This window comes from Catharus ustulatus, chromosome 9 (assembly GCF_009819885.2).
Source record: "Catharus ustulatus isolate bCatUst1 chromosome 9, bCatUst1.pri.v2, whole genome shotgun sequence".
Lineage (NCBI taxonomy): Eukaryota > Metazoa > Chordata > Aves > Passeriformes > Turdidae > Catharus > Catharus ustulatus.
In genome coordinates, this window is record NC_046229.1 from 24,033,127 (window position 1) to 24,056,495 (window position 23,369).

A 23,369-nucleotide genomic window follows, 5' to 3' on the forward strand; every position below is an offset into this window, starting at 1 on the left:
ATACTGTTTATCCAGCAGTCTATAGACCTGCTGGCTGGCTGAATTTTAAAGAGTGCGGAGGTTTAAAGAGTGTCCCCCGAGGGATGCTCCTGCCAGTTGGGAAGCGGGCGGAGGCCGCTCCGCAGAAGTTGAGCACACGTGTGTGCCCGGGGAGGGAGCGCCGGGCTGTCCCTCGGCCGGGAATGCTGCAAACACACCCCTCATTTCCAGGTTCTTGAGTCAAAATATTGAGCTAATACCTTTGGTTTTTTTGTTTTTGTTTGCTTTTCCTCGCGCGATAATTTATTCTGAGAGAATACAATGGGGAACATAAATGAATACATTTCCATACCCAATTCTGAGTCAGTGCTAAGCTCACCAGGCAGCAATTAAAATCCTTGTTAGTGAGGAGAAAAATTACTTCCTATAGTATGAGAATAGGTGCAGATGTAGAAAAGAATAAAAAACTATTTCTTTATAACAGGAAAAACAAGCTTTACGAGCCTGAAGTGAGAGACACTCTTTGGAAATGTTTAGGAAATTTCTGAGTTAGAAGTTTTGATTAACCTGTTCTGTTTGCTCTCTTTTGTTAGAGTTTATTATTGTTACTACTAGCATTGTGTGTGCTTGTTCCTGACTGCAGAAATCAAATGCTTACCTGCACTGCTTATATTTTGCTTCTCACCCTTCTGCAGTGGACACTCAGAGCAGGCAGGATGGTGCTTGAGCGGTTCCTTTTGGAGAGTATTCTATGTACTGCTGTTGCTCTTAATGTTCTTAATAACCTTTCCCAAAACGCAGCTGTGGCTTTCATACACTGTAAAAGTTCTAAAGATTTCTTGAAATCTCCTATATGACTTGGGAATTTTAAGAACATTGACTTTCTGATATTGTGTCACATGAAGATTTACTGAGGCACTCCATATACCTTTAAAATGCTGCAGCCAACATAAACATGCTGTAGTTACAGGCATCTCTTTCTTAAACTGTTCCTCTCTTGCTGATTAACTTGTGTGGACTCTATTTTTTGCACTATCCACGAGCCTGGTGAATGTTTGAAATAAATAGTCCTTGTGGTGTGTAGGAATTTAAATACACAATGTCCCCTAATGGGAGTTGACTGTCCAACATGCAGTAAACAGGGTGTGCAGGCTGCAGAGTGCTAACACCTTAAATCAACTTCTTAAACCCTCATGTGCAGCCCTGGAAATTTGTAATCAACATGCTCTTTTCTGAAAACAAACCTTGTGGGCTAGCTTGTGTATACAGAGATACAGGTCTGTTGGGCTGCTACAAAAAAGGAATTCTGCAGCTTTGGCCAATTGCATTGATGTCAACTGTCTCTTCTTGCTGAAGCATTTCACAGGAGGTTTGTTTTCCCACTTGGGAACAAGGAAATAAAACCTATTTTCTAGGCTCTTGTAAAGTCGTTGTTTAATATTTGCTGCTAAATGATCTGGTAATTCACTTTTTTTTTTTAAGAAAAATGTTGACCAGTTTGAGAGCATTTTTATATTTTAATTAACACATTTTATTTGCCACTAAACAGCTTCTTAAATAAAATTCTGCACGAAAGAGAGACATTATCCTTTCATACCGTGGTATGAATGTAGATCTGGTGGATTTTTGTCCCCCTCCCCCACTTCCTTTATTAATAGCAAAGCTTGCTTGTGAAACCCAAAGGGTTAACCATATAAATTTCTGCTTTGGACCAGTAGGTGATTTCCATCATTTTCAGCATTTGACTGTGGAACATGTATAGAGTTGTTATACCTCTCTGTAATTCATTCTGCTGCCAACTTCATTCCCTTTTCTCTGCCTGCATTTTAATTGAAACAACATTTGTATTTTTGAGCCAGGATCTGTCAGAAGTCCCTGTGGCTAGTCTGTGGTACAAGTAGCAGCAGACGTGGCTTACCCATATGGTGTGGTGCTTCTTGTAAAATCCATATGGCCTTGTTGAAGGGAATCCCAGCGGGGATGTGAAGGGTGTTAATACCCTTCAGGCCAGGCCTTTCCCTCCTGGGGCTTCTATGGCATTGTCTTTGCAATCTGCCAAAGCACAAACCTAATTCCTTTTTAATAATCAATTATTTCAGTCCAGGAACGTGTGCTGTATTTTTTGTAATCATATATTCCTTGAACTTACTATTTGTTATGAGTATTTTTGGTCATTTTTTTTAAAAGCAAACCTTACAAATACCTTTTCAAAAAACCCCTAACTTCATTTCTTTTGCTTGTATTTTCAGGAAGTGCTGAACAGTGTTCCAAAGTTCTGCTTTCCTTTTGATGTTGAAAGGTACGTACTACAGTTATTTAAAAATATTTCATAGAAAATTATTTTTAGTATAATTACAGGCAAGGATTTAAAGAAAAGACAAATGTAATGTACTCCCTAAACTTGCACCTGCAGATGAGAAAACGTACCCCTTGTTCAAGTAAGTATGAAGTCACTAGTAGGAAACTGTCACAGCAAAATGTAATCCTTACAGAATTTTAGGAATATCTCTGTCCAGGTAGAGCTGCATTCCAGCTCCAGTTTTGTCCATTGTAATTGTCAACACCATCTGTGTTAGTATAAGGATATAACACAGTTTCCTTCAAGCAGCAAGCTTCATTAAAAATGTTACAGTGCACCAGGATATAAAAACTCACTGAGCAGTACAGAAAACATGTTGTTTGAGTTCAAAGAAATTAAGACTTTAATTACATGGAAGTAGCTGAATATGCAATTGATTTTTCTCAGAGAAGAATCAAGACCATTATTTATAATTAATTAGTCCTTACCTTTCTGGTATCAGTTATAGTCTGGCTTCCATATAATGCTACCAGTCATTTAAATGGTTCATATAAAATGTTTTTATTAATGAAAATATTTGTTTGTCCTTGTCAATATGATTAATGGTAATTTATTTAATAGATTGAACTTACGCAGTTTGGAAAACCCGTATTGTCTGAACTGGCAAAGATTGAATTAAAAGCTTGATTTGCATAATTAATGAAAGATACACTCAGGTAATGTGCAGGCTGAGCCAATTTCAGAGCAACATGGACATCAGTTGTAGATGGTGAGTTGGAGATGAGAAGCATCTATCTGATGCAAGAAGCTGCTGTCAATAGAAGAAAAGCTGGTGTGTGTAGAGAGGAAAGAAGTCTTTGCAGCAAAACACACTGGCAAAATAAAGATCTTTATAAATAGAACTTCCCTGAAGTAAACTAGGCTTATTTAGTCTTTTATAGCTGAATTTAATTAAGTTGTTTGGGTTTTGAACTGGTTAAGCTCACTGTCCTTTAAGCTGTTTTAATGACCTGACTAATACGGTTGTCAGTGTTGGCTTTAAAGCATTAAAGTCTTTAATGTGCTTAAGATATGTACAGAATTCTGTTTAAAATTGGTAATGAAGATGAATAATGGAAATAAAATTTGTGGATAACAGAAAAGGGTGAGGTTCTGTTGCTGCCATCCAGTGGCAAGAAGATAATCAGTGGCAGAGAATAATTATTTTGAAATAAATTGTCTTACCTTAACTATTTTTCTTGAAGCTTGTATGAGGAGGATAAACTTAATAAACTGTGGAAATACTTGAATTTATAGCATGGCTAAGAATGCATTTTAGCTGATTATCTGAAGGGGTGAAAAACAAAAGAAAAAGGGACAAAAAAGGAAAAAATTTAAAGGAAGTTTGTTGTTTGTTTGTTAACACCCCCTGTGCCCTCTCCCCAGAGGTGCTTTGGCCTCATGCTTGACTGTAAAGCAGTGTTCTCAAAGATGCAAAATGTCTACAAATTCTATAAAACTTGTCAGTTGGACAGGAGTGGAGGTTCCTGGGAGCTGGGATTGTGTTGAGGAGTGAAGCTGCTCAGTCTGGCTGCAGACAGCTCAGGCAGTGCTGCAGTATCTTTAGAACAGCCCTGCACTTGCTGCTGTCTGCAGGGCTGGGAGCCGAGCTCTGGGGTTTGGAGGGAACCACAGGCGGTGTGGGATCATGGCAGTGTGACAGCAGGACATGAGGGGCTCTGCTATTGTGCAGCAAAGGACAGATATGCTGGGAGCTCGTGCAGGAGAGTGGGCACTGTTACTGGCAAGTTATTTGTGTGAACAACTTACTGACTGTGTGATGTACTTGCCATTTTCTACTCTCAAGCATTTTCTATAGTGTGGACACACCTACCAATTGTCTAAAACAAAACCAATTTTCTTCTGCTTTCTCAGTGTAATTATTTTTATTTTGGAATTTGGAGTGATAAGGAAAAGGATTGAGAAAAACACTGCTGAAGTTCCTTTTTGCAGGGCTTTTTTCCACTGGACAGTTAAGATGTTACAATAATTTTAGCATTTATATAGCCATATATGTGCTTTCCCTTGTCTGATGAATATATATATACATAGCTTTCCTCTTGTATATAACATCATGATAGATGGTACACCTAATACTCCCAAGTATTTTACAGGCAGTTGCAATGACAATTTCTGTACAGAAACATTTGAACTGAAATAGAAAATAACTATTTCATTAATTGAACGTATTGTACTGCAGAGAGCATAGCTTCTCAAACTTCAATATATGTATATATACATATATGTATTATGTGTGTATTTGTGTATATAAAATACTTCAAACACTGTCTGAGCCTATTAAGAGCTAGAAATTATTAGTGCAAAAGTAGTAACTTTCACTGATTCTGCTGACCAAGATACCTAAAACAAAAAACGTGACTGTTCTATAGATTGCTTCTGGGTTTCTACTACACAGCAGAGTTATAGATAATGAAGTGTTAATTCTGTTATCTAGCTAAATAAAACTAAATAAATTAGGAAATCTATTATTCTTCAAGTTATGGAGAAAGGAAAGTTAAAGAACCAGTAGATCATTGTCCCCCGTTTTCTTTCAAGTCACCTTTATTAATTACTCAAGGAATTGCAAAAGGAAAGAAATGAGAACATGTTATTTGATTTTCTTTTTTCCACTATCCTGCAATAATCATGAAGATCCAGATTTAGTTCTCACTGTTTGATGCTGCTTGTATCATCTCACTGGGCATACTTTATGCAGATGTTATAAGTAATAGTACACACTCTAATTATCAAAGTACATACTGTGAATGGTAATTAAAAATCTAGAGGTAAATCTCATTAAATTGAAACTGAAAGTCAAGCCAAAAGAGGCACAATGGTGTAAAAAAAATTATTTGACTATGACTTAAACTTTGAGTTTTATGTATATTTTTTATTGAAAACAAACACATAATTTTGTTATTTCTAGTTATGGTTTACATTTTTTTAAAGGGATTAAGAGGTTAATTACATCATAGAAGTTCTTGAGTATTTGCTCCAATTACCTATGTCTCTTTTTGTGAATAAATTGTTTTATCTTTAATAATGGTACAATTGTATAACATTCTAACAGTTTGCATGTATATATTTACAAAGAAAGACCCTTTTCTTTGGTAGTCAGTTTGTTTCTTTTTGTGTGGTCTAGGAGGATTTAACACTTGAGGACCAAGATTTTAACTTGCTTTTAACATTTACTAAAGTAATATTAATGCTTCAGACAAAACCATGTTGTCCTCTCTTGTTGCTTGAATCCTCTGTGCAAATCCTGCAGTTTGCTTCACTTTTCTTTCTCCAGCAGTCTTTTGTATTTTCCCTCTCAACCCAGCTCAGATTTGAGAGTCCATACCTCAATTTCCACGTCCATCATGTAGCTGGGTGATGACTAGAGAGGATACAGCTTCTCTTGTTCCTCTGGAGCCAGTTCAGGTTCAGTCTGAGGTTGTTACGTCACCGCTTGGCTCTTCATTTTGATCTGTGCTTTGAGTCTCTGTCATTTCTCTCCTCCATAAGTACTTCCCTTGCTCCTATTCCTCAGTCTTTTCCCTTTCAGGATGCATTTCTCCTGCTGAATGTGAAGGACACAAGCCTCTTTTAGACATTCTTTTGGGAACTGCCTGTAGGATCAACATGGAGACAGTGATGTGTACCTCATTAATTCCCTCACAGTGCTCAGCCAGTCCCTGGGAAGTGTTGGATTTTGGAGAATAATCAGTGGTGCTGCTGCTGTAGAGGATTTCTCCTTAGCAGCAGAATGGCACTTGAGTATGGGAATTACTGTGCAGGTCATCATCTTTTAGGGTGAGTGAGTAATGATAGCAGGAAGGACATCACTGTCACTCTCCTGCTCCCAGCTAATGCTATTTCTGTTGATATTTGTGCTAAAAGTCTGTGCAGAAACACAACTATCATCAAGCAAAGTGCAAAACAATGCCTTGAAATCACTGGATTTGCAGATCTTGTGAAAGATGGTTATAAGATACTTTATACAAAAATTTTGCCTTCAGAGTAAATAGTTGAGAATGAAAAGTAAACAATCAAGAAATATTTGAAGCTTACAGTTGAAGATAAATAAACTAGCATTTGCTTTACCCTTCAGGCACTGCAGTCAGTTTGCAAGGGGGGTTGCAAACTCAGAAATGTAGCAGCAGTTACACAGAACTGAGTTCTTTGCATCTTGTGATATCCCTGCATTATGGCACAGGTTTGTGTAATAGTGAATGTGTGTGTGAGAGAAGTGTAAGGACAGGCTGCTGTGTGTGTTTTGAAGAGTGTAACTATTGATTTTAAACAGGGGTTGTTTGGTTTCTGTGTGTGTGCAGAAGTGCACCTGTCTGAGGGGAAACCTGGGAATGCCAAGGGAGCTGCTGTGTGCTCCTATAGACCCTTGGCCAGGTGTGCTGGTCCGGGCCCTGAGACAGAGCTTCTAGACAGGCTTCTGTTGCAACTTGAATACTCCCAGTGAGACTTTTTACTCAGTAGTTGTGGTTTCTGTTGTTTTGAAAACATAACCCCATTAATAAGCTAACTGTGCTTTTTATTCGTGGGAATTTTCTTACTTGGTGGTGGCACTGTCCATTTTCATGTGTTCTGCAGCTTTTCTCCTGGTCCTTTTTTTTTTTTTTTTTTTCCCCTGAATTGTAAAGGGTTGGGTTTTTTGGGAGGCAGAGCTCAAATCAAATAGCTTGGTTGGAACAAAGGAGCTGTCTATACAGGGAGCCTGAGCTGTGGACTTGTGGATCCTGGAGTGGGCCTGGAAGTGAAGGAAATAGTTCCTGAAGCTTAGATTAGGGGATAGCAATTAGCTGAAGGACAACATCCAACCTAGTGTTACTGTCTCCCCAGTCTCTCCATCAACTTGTACCACCACCTTAACGTCTGGTTTTCAAATTCCTGCTTGGAACAGTTTCTATTCTGTTCCTTGATTGGGGGGAAATTAGGGTGACTGGTGACTGATAGGTCCCTATCAATTTGGAAGTTGTAATACATGGGAAACTTTCAGGTTTAAGTAGCACCCACCAAAGCTTCAGTCAGAACTGTGTACATTAGTTACATTGGTCAAGGGCGTGTGCATGATATTTTATAAGCAACAATAACATTATGACGTATTTTTAAAAGAAAACAGAAATCTCTATTCCAATCTATAAGGTTTTAAATTTTTTGAAACTCTTCAAAAATTTCTAAAATTTGAAGAAAAAAGTATTTTCAAACATCTACTCTGTCCTAAACAAAATAATTTGGAAGAAGAGCAGTTTTTGTGGAGAGCAAAGGTAGAGATGCTGTTTTTTGTTTAAGGAGAGATTCAGTTCTTGCCTTAATCAACTCTCTCAAGGCTCCCTTAAAATGAGGCCTGAGCAATGGCTGTAGTGTAAACAAAAATCTTTAAAATTATTCTTTGCCTACTCCATGAGTACTAAAGAGCCTTTTCTGCATTGTGTAGGTACACAGAAAATTTTAAAACCTATTTTTATTTCTATAGTGAACTGTAATAACCTTGAAAGAGCCCATTGTAGTCTGCAGGGTTAATAAGTATTTACACACATTCTTCATTATTAGTGATTTATTATTGTTGAACTAACATTAAAAGTAAGCATGCAGGGCAAGAGTTGAAAGTGAGTCAAAAGCAAGGCAGAGGAATGAGTGAGGAGAATGTCAGCACTGGGTGGGAACGATTTGTGCCTGCTCTCCCCTTGCAAGTGAGCAGATCGTGCTCTCTTCAAACAGCAGACTAGACCAGCATTCTGCAGAAAGGTTTTGCAGCTGGACTACTTGATCTTGTGCTTCAGTAAAAAGTCTGGATAACATTTTATTGAGGGAATTCTGGTAAATAATAATGTCATTTTATCTGTGCTGATTTTCATGCTAAGAAAAACTTGAGAGGCATCGATGCTGTGGTCCAGGAGCTTCTGCCTGTTTCTGGAGGGGAGACTTGATTTCTGAACAACTGGAGTGTGCTGTAGTGAAATAGAGACACAAACCCCAAGTCACTTGGCCAGTGTTTGTCTGCATGATGGAGCATGCTATATATGTGTTAAAGCTGTAGTGTTAGCACTTGTGGAATGTTTTATGTGTCTGGTTTATACATTGTGGTCATCTATCGATTGAAATCCTCAATTATCATTTGTTTTTCATGGTAAGGCTTACATATAGTCAGTTTTAATTCTGCTGAGGAGGAGTAGAAAAACAGGCATCCTTGCTACCCCCACATCCTAAGTGGAGCTCTCAAATTAGAAACCCAGAATTAATTCAGTATTTTAAACTGAACAGAAAATGTAGTCCAGATGGATGGTGGGTCACTGGCTTCTGTTAGCTGTTCTTTTGAAACAAACGGGACCAAATGCAAACTTTTGGGTTCTCGTGGAAATTCAGATCTAGCCTTGCAGTGTTTCTCATATTAAAAATCTGGGACTTGCTGCTCACATGTCTTCCTAATCTGTGTGAGAAGCAGTTTTCAAGCTGGACCCCTTTTATACTGACTGTTAAAACATATAGTTGCCTCTCTTAAAGAAGCAAAGGAAAGATTGTAATTTGGAGGTGGTGAGATGGCATTGGAAATGCTTCCACTGAACTCATAACTTGTGTGGGCTATTTTTAATAGAAAATATCAGAATTTAAATCTCATTTTTAAAGTGGGCCTGTGTACAGACATTTTGACTGACAAAGATGTACACAGTACATCAAAAACAGTTTGGGTTAGTATGGTTGTGCACAGAACCTCCAGCCTAACCCTGGTATAAGGAGAAGCCAGGCCTGGCTGCTGGAAGAGGCTCCAAGCCTTGGAATGGGACACAGTTGGGCAGATAGAGGTTTGGGGCAGAGCAGCCAAGGTCCCTCCTTGGAGCATTTCCAGTGCTCCCACTGAGAGCTGCTGGGTTCCTGTGGGAGCCCATGGCGTGCAGGAGTGCTGGAAACACACACACATTTCATGGCAGTCTGTCTCTGCAGAAAGAGCAGAGTGCAGAGATGTGGCAGAGAAAATGGAGGGTTGGCAGGGGAGCAGTGTGACCTGGTTATTGAGGGCTCTGTGGTGCAGTGTGCAGCATCCCAGCTGCCCAGAACCTGAGCAAGGAGGGACTGAGAACAAGCCGCTGAGAATTTACAGTGTTTAAAGAGAGCACTGGATTGTTCCAGGCTGTTGAAGGCAACCGAGGAAAGTGCTTGTTTTAATGATTTGAGTCTTATTACCTAATGAAAAAAAGTCCATTAATTATGGGTGATTATATTGGACTGAGTCTATCTTCTAGTATTGTATGCTCAGCACAAGCTTTTGGTTCATCCTAGTCACTTTATATTCATGAGGGGCTAAACCAGACTGTAGAGTGGGAGACTGCAGGCTGGGTAGTGGTACAATTCAACTAATCTTTAAACCTTTGTCATGCACATGTTAAATAGTGTAACATCCCTGTGTCCTTTGTAGCTTCTCTTGCCCTTTGATCAACTGCTACTTTCTTTTTCCCTAGGGGGTAGATTTTCTATATTTTATTTTGCTGAAGATTTAAAAAACCCAAACAATCCAGCAAAACTACAACAACTCCCCCTACCCTATATTGCAAGGGATAAATTAAAAAAATATTTGTGCTCTCTGACTGGTAGACTGAGATCTGTGATGATTTTCAGCTTCTCTGGGAATTAATTTTCAGCATGGTCATCTAAGACTGAAGCAGAAATGGTGGGTGTTAATCATTACTAGCAGGTTCTTAGGCATTCTACTGTTGAAGATTGTGTGAGTTGGAAAGGAACTGCAGACTATAGAACTGTATTGAGGATTATAGTGAGGATTGAGCATGAAAATACTTGAGACCAATGACTTAAATACTCATATTTTATGCGATTTAATGTTTTCATGCTCTGTATCTGGTTTTTCAGGGTATCCCAAAACCAAGTAGGACAACATTTCACCTTTGTGCTCACCGACATTGAAAGTAAGCAAAGGTTTGGATTCTGCCGTTTGACGTCAGGAGGCAAGGTCTGCCTCTGTATTCTAAGGTAAGGTGGTACAAGAAAAATTGAGTCAATGACTGAATATAAAAAATACAAGAAAAAACTTATCCTTTAAGTTCTCTGTAATGTGTTTAAGTTAATCAAGTATTTTTACCTAATTAATAACTTTACTACAGCAGCGTTACCATTGCTTTCACATAAAAAGTGACCCCAAGCCCCAAATGATGGTATTCTTCTGTGAAGGTAAATAATTTTATTTAAAGAACATGAAATCTCTGCTTAAAAGCAGAGAAAAATTACAGCCTTAAAGGGCTTGGACTGTTATGTGGATATTTTTACTTTCTAGTCAGATCTTTGACAAACACTCTGTCAGTTCAAGAATAAAGTGCATTAGTCTGGGTGTCTCTTCCAAGTTCTTTGCCCAGACTATATCTAGTGTAAGAAACACCAGATCCAGAGAATTCACAAGGTAAGAGCACGCTGTTACGTTGCAGAGGAGATGCTGATGCTGGGGAGAGTGAACCCAAAAAATACTTTGTTTCTCCCTCTGGTTTTTGTTTTTTGTCTCTTAAGATAATTGTTTTGGTAACAAAACCCCCAATCGTTCAGATGTACTAAAACCATTTTAATTAAATTAAAGGCAGAGTGATCTCATTAGAAGACAAATTTGTAACTTCAGTTAAGAACCTAGCAGCCTGCAAGCCCCATAGTGGAAATGGGAATATCCAGTTCAGTAGCAAATAGGAAGAACAAAATTGAATTTAAGTTGCTTTTAATGTGAGAATCTGGACAAACACGAGAGAGGAGGAGCAAATGCATTGGCAGCAAAGGGGAAAGAGAGAATTTTGGAGAGTAGGCTAAGAAGAATGAAGAGAAAAGCAGGTTCTCAGGTATTTGGACAACAAGGAAATCATGTAGTCGTGGAGGGTGTCATTAGGATAGACCATGTGAGTTAGGGAGAAAAAAAACAACATCAACTTGTAAAAGGATTATCAGTAAAAGGACACTGATGGAAAAATGACCAACCAGTATAGAGACTTGTAGAGTAGTGCTTAAAATTATTGGAAAGAGCACATCAAGATTTTAATGAACTTTTAAAACAGATGCCAAACTAATGTTGAGAGCCACTACACTGGATGATTTTTGGCAAGTAATTTAAATATAAATGTTTACTCTAAATATTGCAAAGGAAAAAATTGCTACCATATAATGAAAGTAGCAAAAGGGAAATATTTTATTCTGGAAATTAACTTACTTCCTGGGATCTTTGAAATATGTCTTTAATACCTCAGAAGAATTTAAGTCTTGGGGTTTTGGAATGTGTAATATTTCACCCTTTACATTGCCTTTTTAAAAATAGCATCTTAAAGCTCAGAGTGAAAATGTATGTAATATGCTTTTAGCTCTTTTCTCTGAGTTAATATTTTCCTCCCTTATCAAGCTAGAAACAATTTTTTTGCATCGTTTGTGTGGCTGTAGCAACATTTAGTCAGTTATGCACACTCAAGTACATTTAGATACTGTATGGAGTGCTGCAAAGCAAAGGATGTAAATTCTCAGCTGGTGTAAACTGGGTATTTCTTTTAACATTTCCCCATGGACGTGCATCAGCTAAAGATTAGTCAATGGTCTGTTACTTGGTAGAAATAAGTAGGAAAATGAAAAGTGGCAAGCTATAATTTTTCACTGAACCGTATCCAATGCATTGCTTTTATTGCTTTTATTGTGACAATTTCAAATTTACGATGCACAGCTGAATGCATAACAGCAATAGCTTCATAGCATTGTACTTGTAGCTGGGTAATCTGCTTATCTCCAGAATGTGTGTGTGTGCTGTGTTGTGTTCAGCTCAGACAGAAGGAATGCATCACTATTTCCATCTGATGTGTTCTAGTAGCCAGTCTGGTTTTTGCTCTGAATCCCAAGTGACCAAGTGAAAGAAGACTCACTAAGGAGATTTCTTTGGGCATTTTATCTGTTTCCCCTTTGCACATGCTTATTGTTTTTAAATTAACCAAAATGAATAAAAAAAAGAATGCTGTCTTTGTATGTAAAGAGGGTACATGCATGTTTAACCTCACTATTGTCCATATATCAAAATGAAACATAAAATGATATTTGCTATGTGTATACACATGATGGCTGATGTATGGGCAGTTCAGACTACTTGTTCATCATGTTTGTGCACAATAGCCATGGACTTTTCTATGAACACACAGATGCAGCTGTACAGAAATGCCATGCCAAACTGCCTTCTCCATGTGCACATGGATGTATCCCCTTGGACAAGAGGACTATAATAAGATTATTAAGGCAATTGCAAAGGCAATTAGAGATAGTCAAATGCAGAAAACTTAGTTGAATTGTTATAAATAACTGAAGTGTAACTAAAAATCTCTACAGAGCAGGAACAAGCCAGTCAGTGACTGGAAGGAAATACTGTAGAAATTTGGGTAGGTTGATGAGTGGGGAGCAGGACGCAGCTTTTCCCTTGTGCAGGTCTTTTGTGGATAGGACCAAGCCATGTGTTAACCTGTGCCAGGGCATCTAAAGAGAGAGAATTTCAACTGCTGAATGGGATTCTTAACTGGAAGCTGAAGTAAAGGCTGCTTGTCCTCAGGTTTTACACCAGCAACTCAAAGCTGTGTGTAAGATTAAAGTCTAATGGTTTATGAGACTTCGCTCTATAATTCATTCTCCATCTGAAACACTAATTAAAGGAATTTATCTCTGAATTTGCAGCCACATGGTCCTGCTTTAAAACTGGATAGTTTAAAACAGAAATATACTTGTACATACAAAATTCTTCTATAAGTTTTGCGAAGTTTTTTTGTGTTTTTATACACATGTGTATGAATTGTGTAAATAGGGTTTTCTTCCAAATCAGAATGTATTGTTCAAATGCTTTCTATGTTTATAAAGTGAAATAAAAGTTTTCCAAGGTAGCTTTCTCAGGTATTTTTGATGAAGAACTTAATTGTGATCTTGTATTGCCCAGAATGAATGTGCAGAGCTTAACTGCAGTTGCCAGATTCCAAGTGCTAAACCATCGAAGATGAGAAAATAACTCTTGGATTATTCTCCCAAGATGCTATGTGATTCCTTGGCAAGTTTTATTTAATTTAGTGCTTTTCATTAAGCTGCATGGCTGCTTCGAGAAGCTCTCATTGTGAATCCTGCTGTGTCACCTCCTCCCTCTCCACAAACTGTTGAGCTAATGCAACCCTGTAAGACAAGGGATACACAACAGGCATATTGTAAAATACCTTGTTGAGCTCATATCCTATACTGGATCTTTTCTCCTAGTTTTACTTTTCCTATCTTTGCGTCATAGTTTTACTAGTTGACATTTGAAGTGTCACAGTAGAAACTTGAATGTCTGCTTTTGAATAGTAGCAGATTTAATTCTTCTGGGTTTTGTTTCTAAGTATCACTGCTGCTTGCAGTGCAAGTAATACTTTCTGGGTTTGCATGACATTGATTTTGAATTATCTGAATGGTTTTAGTACAAAGTACAAATAATTTGAAACTCTTGATAGACTCTGAGGTTGACCTTAGGTATGCAGAGGAACACAAAATGCATCATTAAAATGCTCAGTCTTAGATTTCATTAATTTTATGACTGTAAAATTGTCACCTGCATTTCCAAATGAAATGCTCTAATAAGGAAGACAGGTTTATGTGGTAAGGCTTTGTAGTTCTTCAGTTCAGACCACGCTTGAAACTTTTTCACTCTTCCTTTAGGCAAATCCCTTAGAAGCAGAATGTTTCAATTTTACACATTTTGTGTCAATTTTCCAGACAGAAAAGTGGCCCCTAGACATTAGACATTTAGCTACGGAAAGGCAGTTTCCTTAGTTTTATTTGATTACTAGAAGTTAGATTCCTGCTGATAGTTCAGGACTGTTAGTGGTTACCTGACTATTTGACAGAAAACATTTCCTCTCCTTTGTGTAACCTTTGACTCATGAATGTAAAAGTTTTATCAGAGCTGTAGTAGAAGCACCGGTGAGGTGGAAGTCTACTTATGGCAACAAGGGTTGTGTGTGACTTTGAATAAAAGTCTGAACTCCTGCCTTGTGGCTCATTTGGATTAAGAGAAAATGCTAAGTATGTTTTTAATTAACCATGAAGTATCTTGGTCTCTTGCTTTTGAGACAGACAGGGGCTGTACTTTTAAATAAAGACCCCTGTATTCTCAGGGAATATATATATCTATTAATATTGTCTGTGTTTTTATGTTTCTCATGATTATGGAAGAAATATTTAGAGAAATTGTTGTACATTTGTGGATGTTGTCCTATGTTTGTTTTACATGTTTGTTTTTCAAACAGTTATTGATGGTAAATTGACAAATGAAAGGACAGTGGCTACAATTAAAGAAAAATAAATAAGAAAGCAGTAGTGGTCTCATAGGTTAAGAACTGAAATGAATTTAGGCTTCCAAATATGTTAAGATTGAACATTATAGCCCTGATTTTCCTCTACTTTCTCTACTGTGAAGGGGCTTCATTAATAACCTTTAGATGTTTTCATAAGACAGCTAATTAATTATGAGATGTACTGACTGCTCATGAATAATATTATGAATACAGGTATGGTAGTGAGGTTCTTCTGGTAATGGACTTTAATTTTGATTTTTATCTGTTATTAAAGTACATATTAGTGTGTACCTTAACACATTAATGTGCACATTAGTGTGTAAGGTATGTGTCAGTGTGCCAGACCTGAGTTAGGAGGAGTAATATATTACATATCTCCTCTGTCAAATTCAACCACTTAAAAACTATGTGTTTCGGATAATACATTTCTGTTCTGAATTGAAAAAAAATAGTTACCCAACTAATAGATGTTGATGGACATTGTGTGCTGGATGAATTTTCGGTACATAGACTAGTTCTACTGTGCTAGCAAAGATTAAATATTTTGCAAGATTTGTTAATAGGACAAGCTAAGAAGATCCTTTGACCCATAATGCTTCTGGATTTTAGCTGTCATGCAAACAAATGCCAAACAAGTGAACAAGGCCAGGTGTGGGGACCTGTCCTTGCATCACAACAGCCCCATGCAGCATTCCAGGCTGGGCAGAGTGGCTGGAAAGCTGCCTGATGGAAAAGGACCTGGGAGCAGCTGAACAAGAGCCAGCTGGGCACAGGTGGCCAAGGACATCCTGGTTTGGATCAGGAATGGTGTGGCCAGCAGGAGCAGGGCAGGGATTGTCCCCCTTCACTGGGCACTGGTGAGGCAGCACCTCAAACTCTGTGTTTGGTTTGGGCCATTCATTTCAGGAAGGACATTGAGATGCTGGAGAAGGTCCAGAGAAGGATAACAGAGCTGAGGAAGGCTCTGGAGCAGCTGAGGGAGCTGGGGGTGTTTATCCTGGAGAAAAGGAGGCTCAGGGGTGACCTTAGGGCTCTTTACAACCCCCTGACAGGAGGGTGTGGTAAGTGGATGTCAGACTCTCTCTGGGGTAATAAATCATGGGACAAAGGGAAATGACCTCAAGTTCCACCACTGGAGGTTTAGATTGGATATTAGGAAAAGTTTTTTCATGGGAAGGGTTGTTGAGCACTGGAACAGGCTACCCAGGGAGGTGGTGGAAGGATTTAAAAGACAGGTAGATGTAGTGTTTGGGACGTGGTTTGGTGGTAGATTTGGCAGTGCTGAGTTGATGGACTCAATGGTCTTACAGGTCTTTTCCAACCTACAGGATACTGTGATTCCATATGCAGTTCTTTGTCCAATATGATATATTAGATAAAGATGTAAAGCCTGTATCACCCAGTGTTTATTTACGAATAAATCTTTTACTAGAGTAGTCCAAATCGGTTGATAGGATTACTATAATTCCAAAATTAACCTATGATAAAAGAGGACAAACGTGTTACTTGACAGCCTTGAGGACTTAACAAACTGAAAAGAGCTTATACTTGGTCTTTGAGTTGAGAATCTGAAAAACCACCTGATGATGTCTTTATTATGAACAAACACAACTGTGTTCATTTATGAATGCAGAAATGCATTATATATGCATACATGCAAATGCACTCTTCATTGTTTATGAAAAAAACAGGTATTAGGATTCTTTATTAGGCTGAATTAATTGCAATTAACAAATACATAAAAGAAAAATATAAAGGGAACTTTTTTACTTTCCATTAGATCTTTGTAATATTTTGTTGAAGAACATTATAATTAGAAATATTGACAAAAGCTTTTGCAATTAGGCTGTCCTATTGAAGAACTGAAGATTATGAAGAAAAGGAGCACAGGACAGGTTCTGGCAGCCTTTGATTTCATGCCATATAATGTAATGGAGTAATTGTTTTGCTTTCCTTAATTTTTCAGGTTTAAGAGGCACACTGAAATTATATTAACCTTGTGTCTGTGGTTATAAGGCTTAAAGCAATTCTTTCACTATTCTTTCAGCTCATAAGGGAAAATGACTTTCCTAAACTCTGGTCAAGTACGATGTTTTTTTTAGTGGTTTTTTTACACAAAGACGTGGAAGTGTATCATCAACCTGATGTTGCTATGGGAAGAAATTTCTGTGCAAGGGCTCTGGTCAGCAAGCCTTGCTGTATGAAATAAAAATCTCCCTTGGCTTTCTGTTAGGGTTCATTAATTTCAAATAATTAATTTGACCTTTTTAAATGCATAAAAATTGCATTTAATTTTTCTTTTCTCAGTAATAGGGGAGCTGAGATCATGCATATAGGAAAGAAGTATGGTTAATGTTTTATTGAAATAGGAGTACTTTTTTAATAGAATGCTGTACATAAGTGTTCATTATCAAAAACAGATAATCAGATGAGATTTTGGAGTATTCTACAGTAAAATGCGCTGGGGTCATGTATACTGTTAACACAGAGGTGATAGCAAGAGACTGGAAAGCCTATAGGTAGTCTTACCCATTTGTGTGTGCAGTGTTCTAAAAATATTTGTGATCTATACCTACCTTGTACTTTGACTTTGACAAAATGCTTGGACTGTTCCAGTCCCTGCTGTAATTCTGGGTTGTGAAGCTGTTCCATAGCTCTGACATTTGCAGAAACTCTGAGCACTGCAGCGAACGATTAATTCTGTTTGTCTCTCTGCTGTGTTTCAGTGATGTCTAAAACCAGGTTAGCATGATTTGAGCAGATAATAGAACATGAGTACTAGATGAAAGAATATTCAAAGATCAGATGTTTTAGGTGCTGATATGGTGGGTGTTTTATGAGGGCATGGAATGTTCACACCTGTAAGCAGTGAGTGGCCTTACAAAGGTGCACTCAAGTAAATTTTATGATTACATTAAGAATGTATTGAAAAACAAATGTAATAATGTCACACCTTAACCACCGTCAGCAATATCAAGCATTAAAAACGTCTGTGAGCGTTAAGAGGTTGATCTTGTTTTGATTAATAGCCAGCACAATGTGTGGTAAAGTGTGATAAAGACATTAATATGGTGGATTTAAAGGAAATCATTAAATCATTGCCTCTGTCTCTTTGGCTTGGCAAGAGTAAATTCGTGATGGATTTCTTGTTTGTTTGTGGGTTTTTTTGTTTTTTTTTCTTTTAGGAGCTAGTAGTTAAGCTTTTATAAAGACAGCAAAGATTGCTAGAAAATGCATTAAGTATAACTGTGTTCAGATTTCTGCTGTGCTTTTTCTTTGCCCTAAGAATCAGGATCTGTTTCTGAAGCCTTGCCAGCTGCATACTGAGAGCAGAGGTGTTACAAAGAAAACATAACCCTTCAGTGGACTCACTGCACAAAGCAGTACTTGGCTTCTCTACCAGCCACAGTTTCCCCTGACTGCTTTCCTTTTCCTATCGGGGAAAACATTTTGGTTCTGCATACTGGGTTTTTGCAGTTGCAGTTAGCATATTTCCTGGAATATATGCATTTGAAATTTAAGCTCTGTCCGCAGCATGCACTCAAGCCTTTAAGAAATGCATGTCTGTGGATTTACACCGTATTGAAGAATGAAGTCTGTAGCAGTGTTATATATGGGTATGAAATGTTCTGAAAACCTTTCAGGCACTATTTCCTTTCTAGCTCCCCCTTCTAATCTCAAACAACTAATATTAATTATAATATTACCTATTTAGTAATGTTTGTGATAAAATTCTAACAAACATGAGAAGGTGTGTAACTTGTAAATAAGACATAATTTATATTGTTATTATTATTTATTTTATCAGACTTAATATCTTAAATAGTGATGGTGGAAGGTTCTGTAGCATGTGGTCACTGGTGATATCACTGTTAAAGATAACTTCTATAAGCAGATGGCAAATTGGAACTCATACCACTGTGTTTGAGTTTCTTTTTTTATACTCTTCAGTTATGTCTTATTTGCCTTGGATTCTGTTTAACTCAGTGAGAGTATTGTGCTCCTGGGCTGCAGACTTGTGTTAAAAGTCTTTTAAGAAAAGATGTATGAATGTGTTCTGTTTGCAATATTGGTGAATGTTTACATTTTTGGAAGTTAATTTTATCTATAGAAATTATTTTATAGGGAGAACAATATTCTTACATTCTTAGCTATACTGTTGCACAGCAATGCACCACTTGTCAAATAGGGGGTACCTGGTCTGCCCAAAAAAAGTTGTTTTTCATTCTTCAGGGAAGCCACAGATCTGTCAGTCCAGTGGATGTAGGAAGACGTAGAATTTCAAAATTGCAAATAACTACTGAAATCTGTAACAATTAGTGGTAGTGGGAATGAGATTAGAAAATGTTTCAAATGTTTTTTTGGTGCCTTGAAAATACTAAGAAGTCCAAAAATAATGAGTTAATCTGTGATTAATGGAACTTCATGCAAGTACCCAGCATAAAAAAAACCATCTATCTATACTGTCTGTCAGTGATGTGCTATTGAATTTCTGGGGAAAAGTTGAATATGCTCTTTATTTATATATAGAGATGTTTTAAAAATATGCAAGTCAGATTAATCATAGTATTTTATAAGCACTGGAAAAATACATTGATATTTTATTTAAACACTTTTTTCCTCCTGTTTTAGCTACCTACCATGGTTTGAGGTATACTACAAGCTCCTAAATACCCTGGCAGATTATTTGGCTAAAGAACAGGTAATTTTACATATTCTAGTTCTTTGTGTAAAATATTTTCCTTGAAATATAAGTCACCATTTCAAATACTCTAAAGGGATTCTATACTGTTTGAAAATTTAAGGTTTTAGTGGGATTTAGGAGCAAGTTTTATTCCTCTTACTGAAATTCAAAGGTTCTGAACATACAGCTTCCACAGTCACTTGAATCCCACATTATTCTAAAAAAGCTGCTGAAAATATACCTTTATAACATGCCAGTCTCAGCATAAGCAGGTCCTGTGTGAAGTGTGAGCAGTGTCACCTCACTGGAGAGCTGTGTGACGTACTGACTGTAAACTGTAGCTCTCTGGAACTGTCTGATTATCAGCTGCAAACACTTTTGTTCCAACTGTATAAAATATGATGTACTGTTTCACCCTTCATATTAACTAAAAACTACCTCTCATAATTCTGACATCTCAAGTAGCAAGACAAAATTACTTGCAGCATTTGGTGAAGAATCATGATAGTTCAGTTTGCATATTCATGAGCAATTAGATGTATTCCAAGATTACACAGCAAAGGAGGTACTGGCATCTGTCTTTACTGAGAACATTAAAGCTATACCTTTCTGCTTTATGTTAGTGTATTAGATTTCAATTTAAAAAACCAGCATCAATATTTAGCCATATGCCGTAGACTGGAAAAGCTGACATTTCAAAAACATATGAAGCATAGAATAAGCAATAATTATGCATTATAGTAAATGGACTATAGAGAAAGATGATATTTTATGTAAAAAGATAAATAGGAAAGTTTAGTGCTAGCTGTGTGATTCAATTAAGTGGAATATATATAAGTCTTAAAAATGCTATAATTAGACCTTGGTTTTGGTCCCTATTTCACTTTCATAGGAAGAACTGTTATTAAGATTGTATTTGAGAAAGGGGGATAGGGATTTTCTTGATCACCAGTGTAATTGATCAAGTAATTTAGGTAGCAGGGTTTGTCGTTTCATGCACTGAGACAACTGCTTTGGTTGTAGCAGTGCATGGAAGCAGTTTGTTCCACTGCAGCCATACCTGTTGCTGGTGAGGCTGTGGGAGGACGCTGCTCCCTCCTGGCCCAGGCACTGTTCATATGACCAAGAGCTAGACCTAAAGCCTTGTTCGCTGGTGTGAGGTCCAGCAGCCTCCTCTTATTGCAGGGAGAGGCAGAAGCCTCCTGTAAACTCAAATATGTGTTCAAAAACTGGCCCTGGCTTGTCACTGATACTTTTTGGTTTTACTTTGGCAACATAAAGAATTTAATCTCCATGAACAAACCCCCTAAACTGAATGAAAACCCCAAACGAACAAAAGCTCCAATCGCTTCTCTTTCCCAAGTAAATATCCCTTCTAGAGACCAAAGTGACGGATCCCAGTTAAACCAGGTAGCTGCAAGTACGTTTTAGTAGACCTTATTAGCTGTTATATGTGTTTTGATGAGCTTTTTAAACAAACCTATATCATGGCTAACAGTTTGAGAAATATAATGTCCAGGATATACAACCCAGTGACACATGGAATGCCAGTTTTCAGTTGCAAATGATGTGAGTGGGGAAGTGTGTGAGAGATTGTCTTAACTTGCAGATACAATCCTTTCATGGGATACAAAACTGGCCTGAATTTTAAACTTACTATTTAACTACTTCACTCTGAATTACAATTGTTTTGGTTATTAAATATTTAGATCTCTTTGTCAATATGTAGTTAGATGTATTGTAAATTGTAATTCGTTTTTGTATGATAATTAATTACCTTTAAAATGCATTCCTTATAGGAAAATGACTCAAATGATTTGTTGAAATCATTGTATAGCCATCCTGTGCCAAAGGCGAATGCTTTAGTCAGTTTAAGTGTGGTAAGTATTTTTTCTGTTTTTTTCCTACTGAGCATGAAATAGTAAGTAAAGTTGAAAGAAAAAGAAACCTCAACCCTTTTCAAGAGTAAGTTTGTGTTGCTTCCCATCATTAACTGGCTTGGACAACGTTTTTTTTTTTTTTTGCTCTGTGCAGGGTAGAATCTGTCTCTGTCTCATGTTGTTTTCCAAAAGTTGTAGTCATAAAGAAGCAGAAATTTGAATTTTGCTCTATGGACGAGAAAGTAAACTGCAGTGAGATCTGACAGTGCTAGAACTACTTTTTTGTGCTTCCAGCTGTTTCATGTAGACAATTTTGGTTTCCCCTGCTGTGCATCAGGAGACACTAACTCAGTTTTATTGCCTCTTATGTCTCAGTAGGTACGGTTTCAGGATTGGTCAAAAGTCTGTAGAAGCTGGCTGTTTTCCCATTTTTCTTCCCCTTTTTCCTAGTTTTGCTTAATCATACAAAAATGCTGTAGAAGAGCAGTAGAAGTACACTCTGTTATGTGAAGATTTCAGCACATCTGGGTGAAATAACATGTCCAGACCTCCTTTGTTTTTGTGCTTCAAGTTTTTGTGATGTGGGATGGGATGGTTACAGTGGGGCAAGACGGTGTTGCTACAGAAACATCAAAAAGTGGATATGTCATTGTTATGGTTCCTGAAGTTTTAACCAGAATGAGCTTGTGGGTGCATGTTTAAACACTCTTGTGGAGTTTGTGTGAAACATAAAGCCAGCACAGAGCCTCTGCTGTCTCTGAGCCACTGTGCATGTTCAGAGCATCTGTACCGTTACTGCACTTGCACACAAACACTGTGCAGATAGCTGGGTCTTGCTTGAAGCATCACACGTTGCAGGATGCAGAAAGAAGTGACTTTTTAAAGGCTTTGCTTCCACCCATACTTGTTAGATTATTTATCTTGACCTTGTGTGGTTTCTTGTGGCTTTTAGCTCATGTATTTTAGAAACAACCCCTATATTTCATTTAAAGTAAGCACAATTCTAGAAAAGCATCTGTCCCTAAAAATGGCAGGAAAAATGAAGTCTACCACTTCTGTTCCAGCAGTTACTGATCCTTGTTGCTTAACATAATGCTACCTTTATTTTATTTTTATTTTTCATGTTTCAGATTCCTTGTTTAGGTAGAGACCTAATATTTTCCCGCCTTGTACAGTGCTAATTGACTGTATTTGAAACTACTTCCAGTCTTGCATGTTGTTTTTCTCCAGAACAATGAACTGGATTTCAGGCTGCAGTTGGAATTGTTTCTGTTGATACATTTTTTCTTTCTGTTGTCAGTGTAATGTTTCAGTTCCTAGCACCTTTGCCAAAAATACTTCTTTATCTTAAATAATATTTTGCTATCATTATTGTAGCATTACAACCAATTATAATTTGGCAACTCTAAAATGCTTTATAAAATGTTCTTAAAAACTCCTCTGGTTATTTCAGAGGGACTTAAAGAAGTTGTAAATATATTTTCCCTTGTATTTCTCACAAAGTTCATCTTGTCCATAACTTGCCCACCTCCAAATGAATGTTGTGGGGAATGTGGACATGGCTGTCCTGGTGAATACAGCTGACTACAGTGGAATGACAGATTACTTGCCATAAAGTCGATACTTATTGGTTTTATTTCAATATTGTCTGACTTTGGAATTGTTTTTTCTCGATTATGCCTTGTTCCCAGTTATACCAAAGAGTTTTGTAATCTTTTGTGATGAGCAAGGGCTACTGAAATGCAAATCTCTTGCCAAATGCTTGGCTGCAGGAACAGTTGAGCGAATATTGTGGGTTCAGATAGGGGAGAGCAGGGAGGAATGGGTCAGCTGGAATCGCAATGCTTGCTGGATCTAAAGGCATCTCTGTTTTTGTAATGCTGCAGGGAGCAGAGAAATATTTATAGCCAGTTTCAGTTCTGATCTTTTGTATTGATACTTCTTTTTGGACCTCAGATACTGTAAAAAAGCTGTGCTGGAACCATCACTAGTAATAGGCTTAAAAAGAAGTTACAGTCTAAAAAATAGTTGTAGAAATGACATCCTGAGGTGGCTTTTCTTTGTGCCAGGATCAGTCTGGTTCAGATTTCATTCACTCAGATGTGCTGCAGGGGGAAGGCTCGTGGATGCACCATGTTTGGGTGGCAGACCACAGTGGTCCTTAGACATGT

General features: G+C 37.6%; 1 protein-coding gene across 1 annotated transcript in view; it reads left to right on the top strand.

Annotated features, from left to right (window-relative positions):
* DENND1B (DENN domain containing 1B) overlaps positions 1-23,369 on the top strand; it is a 149,356-nt gene that overhangs the window by 50,646 nt on the left and 75,341 nt on the right. The window contains exons 4-7 of the mRNA XM_033067460.1: positions 2,229-2,278; positions 10,178-10,297; positions 19,267-19,336; positions 21,118-21,198. Coding sequence (XP_032923351.1) covers positions 2,229-2,278; positions 10,178-10,297; positions 19,267-19,336; positions 21,118-21,198 — 321 coding nt within the window. The remainder of the gene's footprint in view (positions 1-2,228; positions 2,279-10,177; positions 10,298-19,266; positions 19,337-21,117; positions 21,199-23,369) is intronic.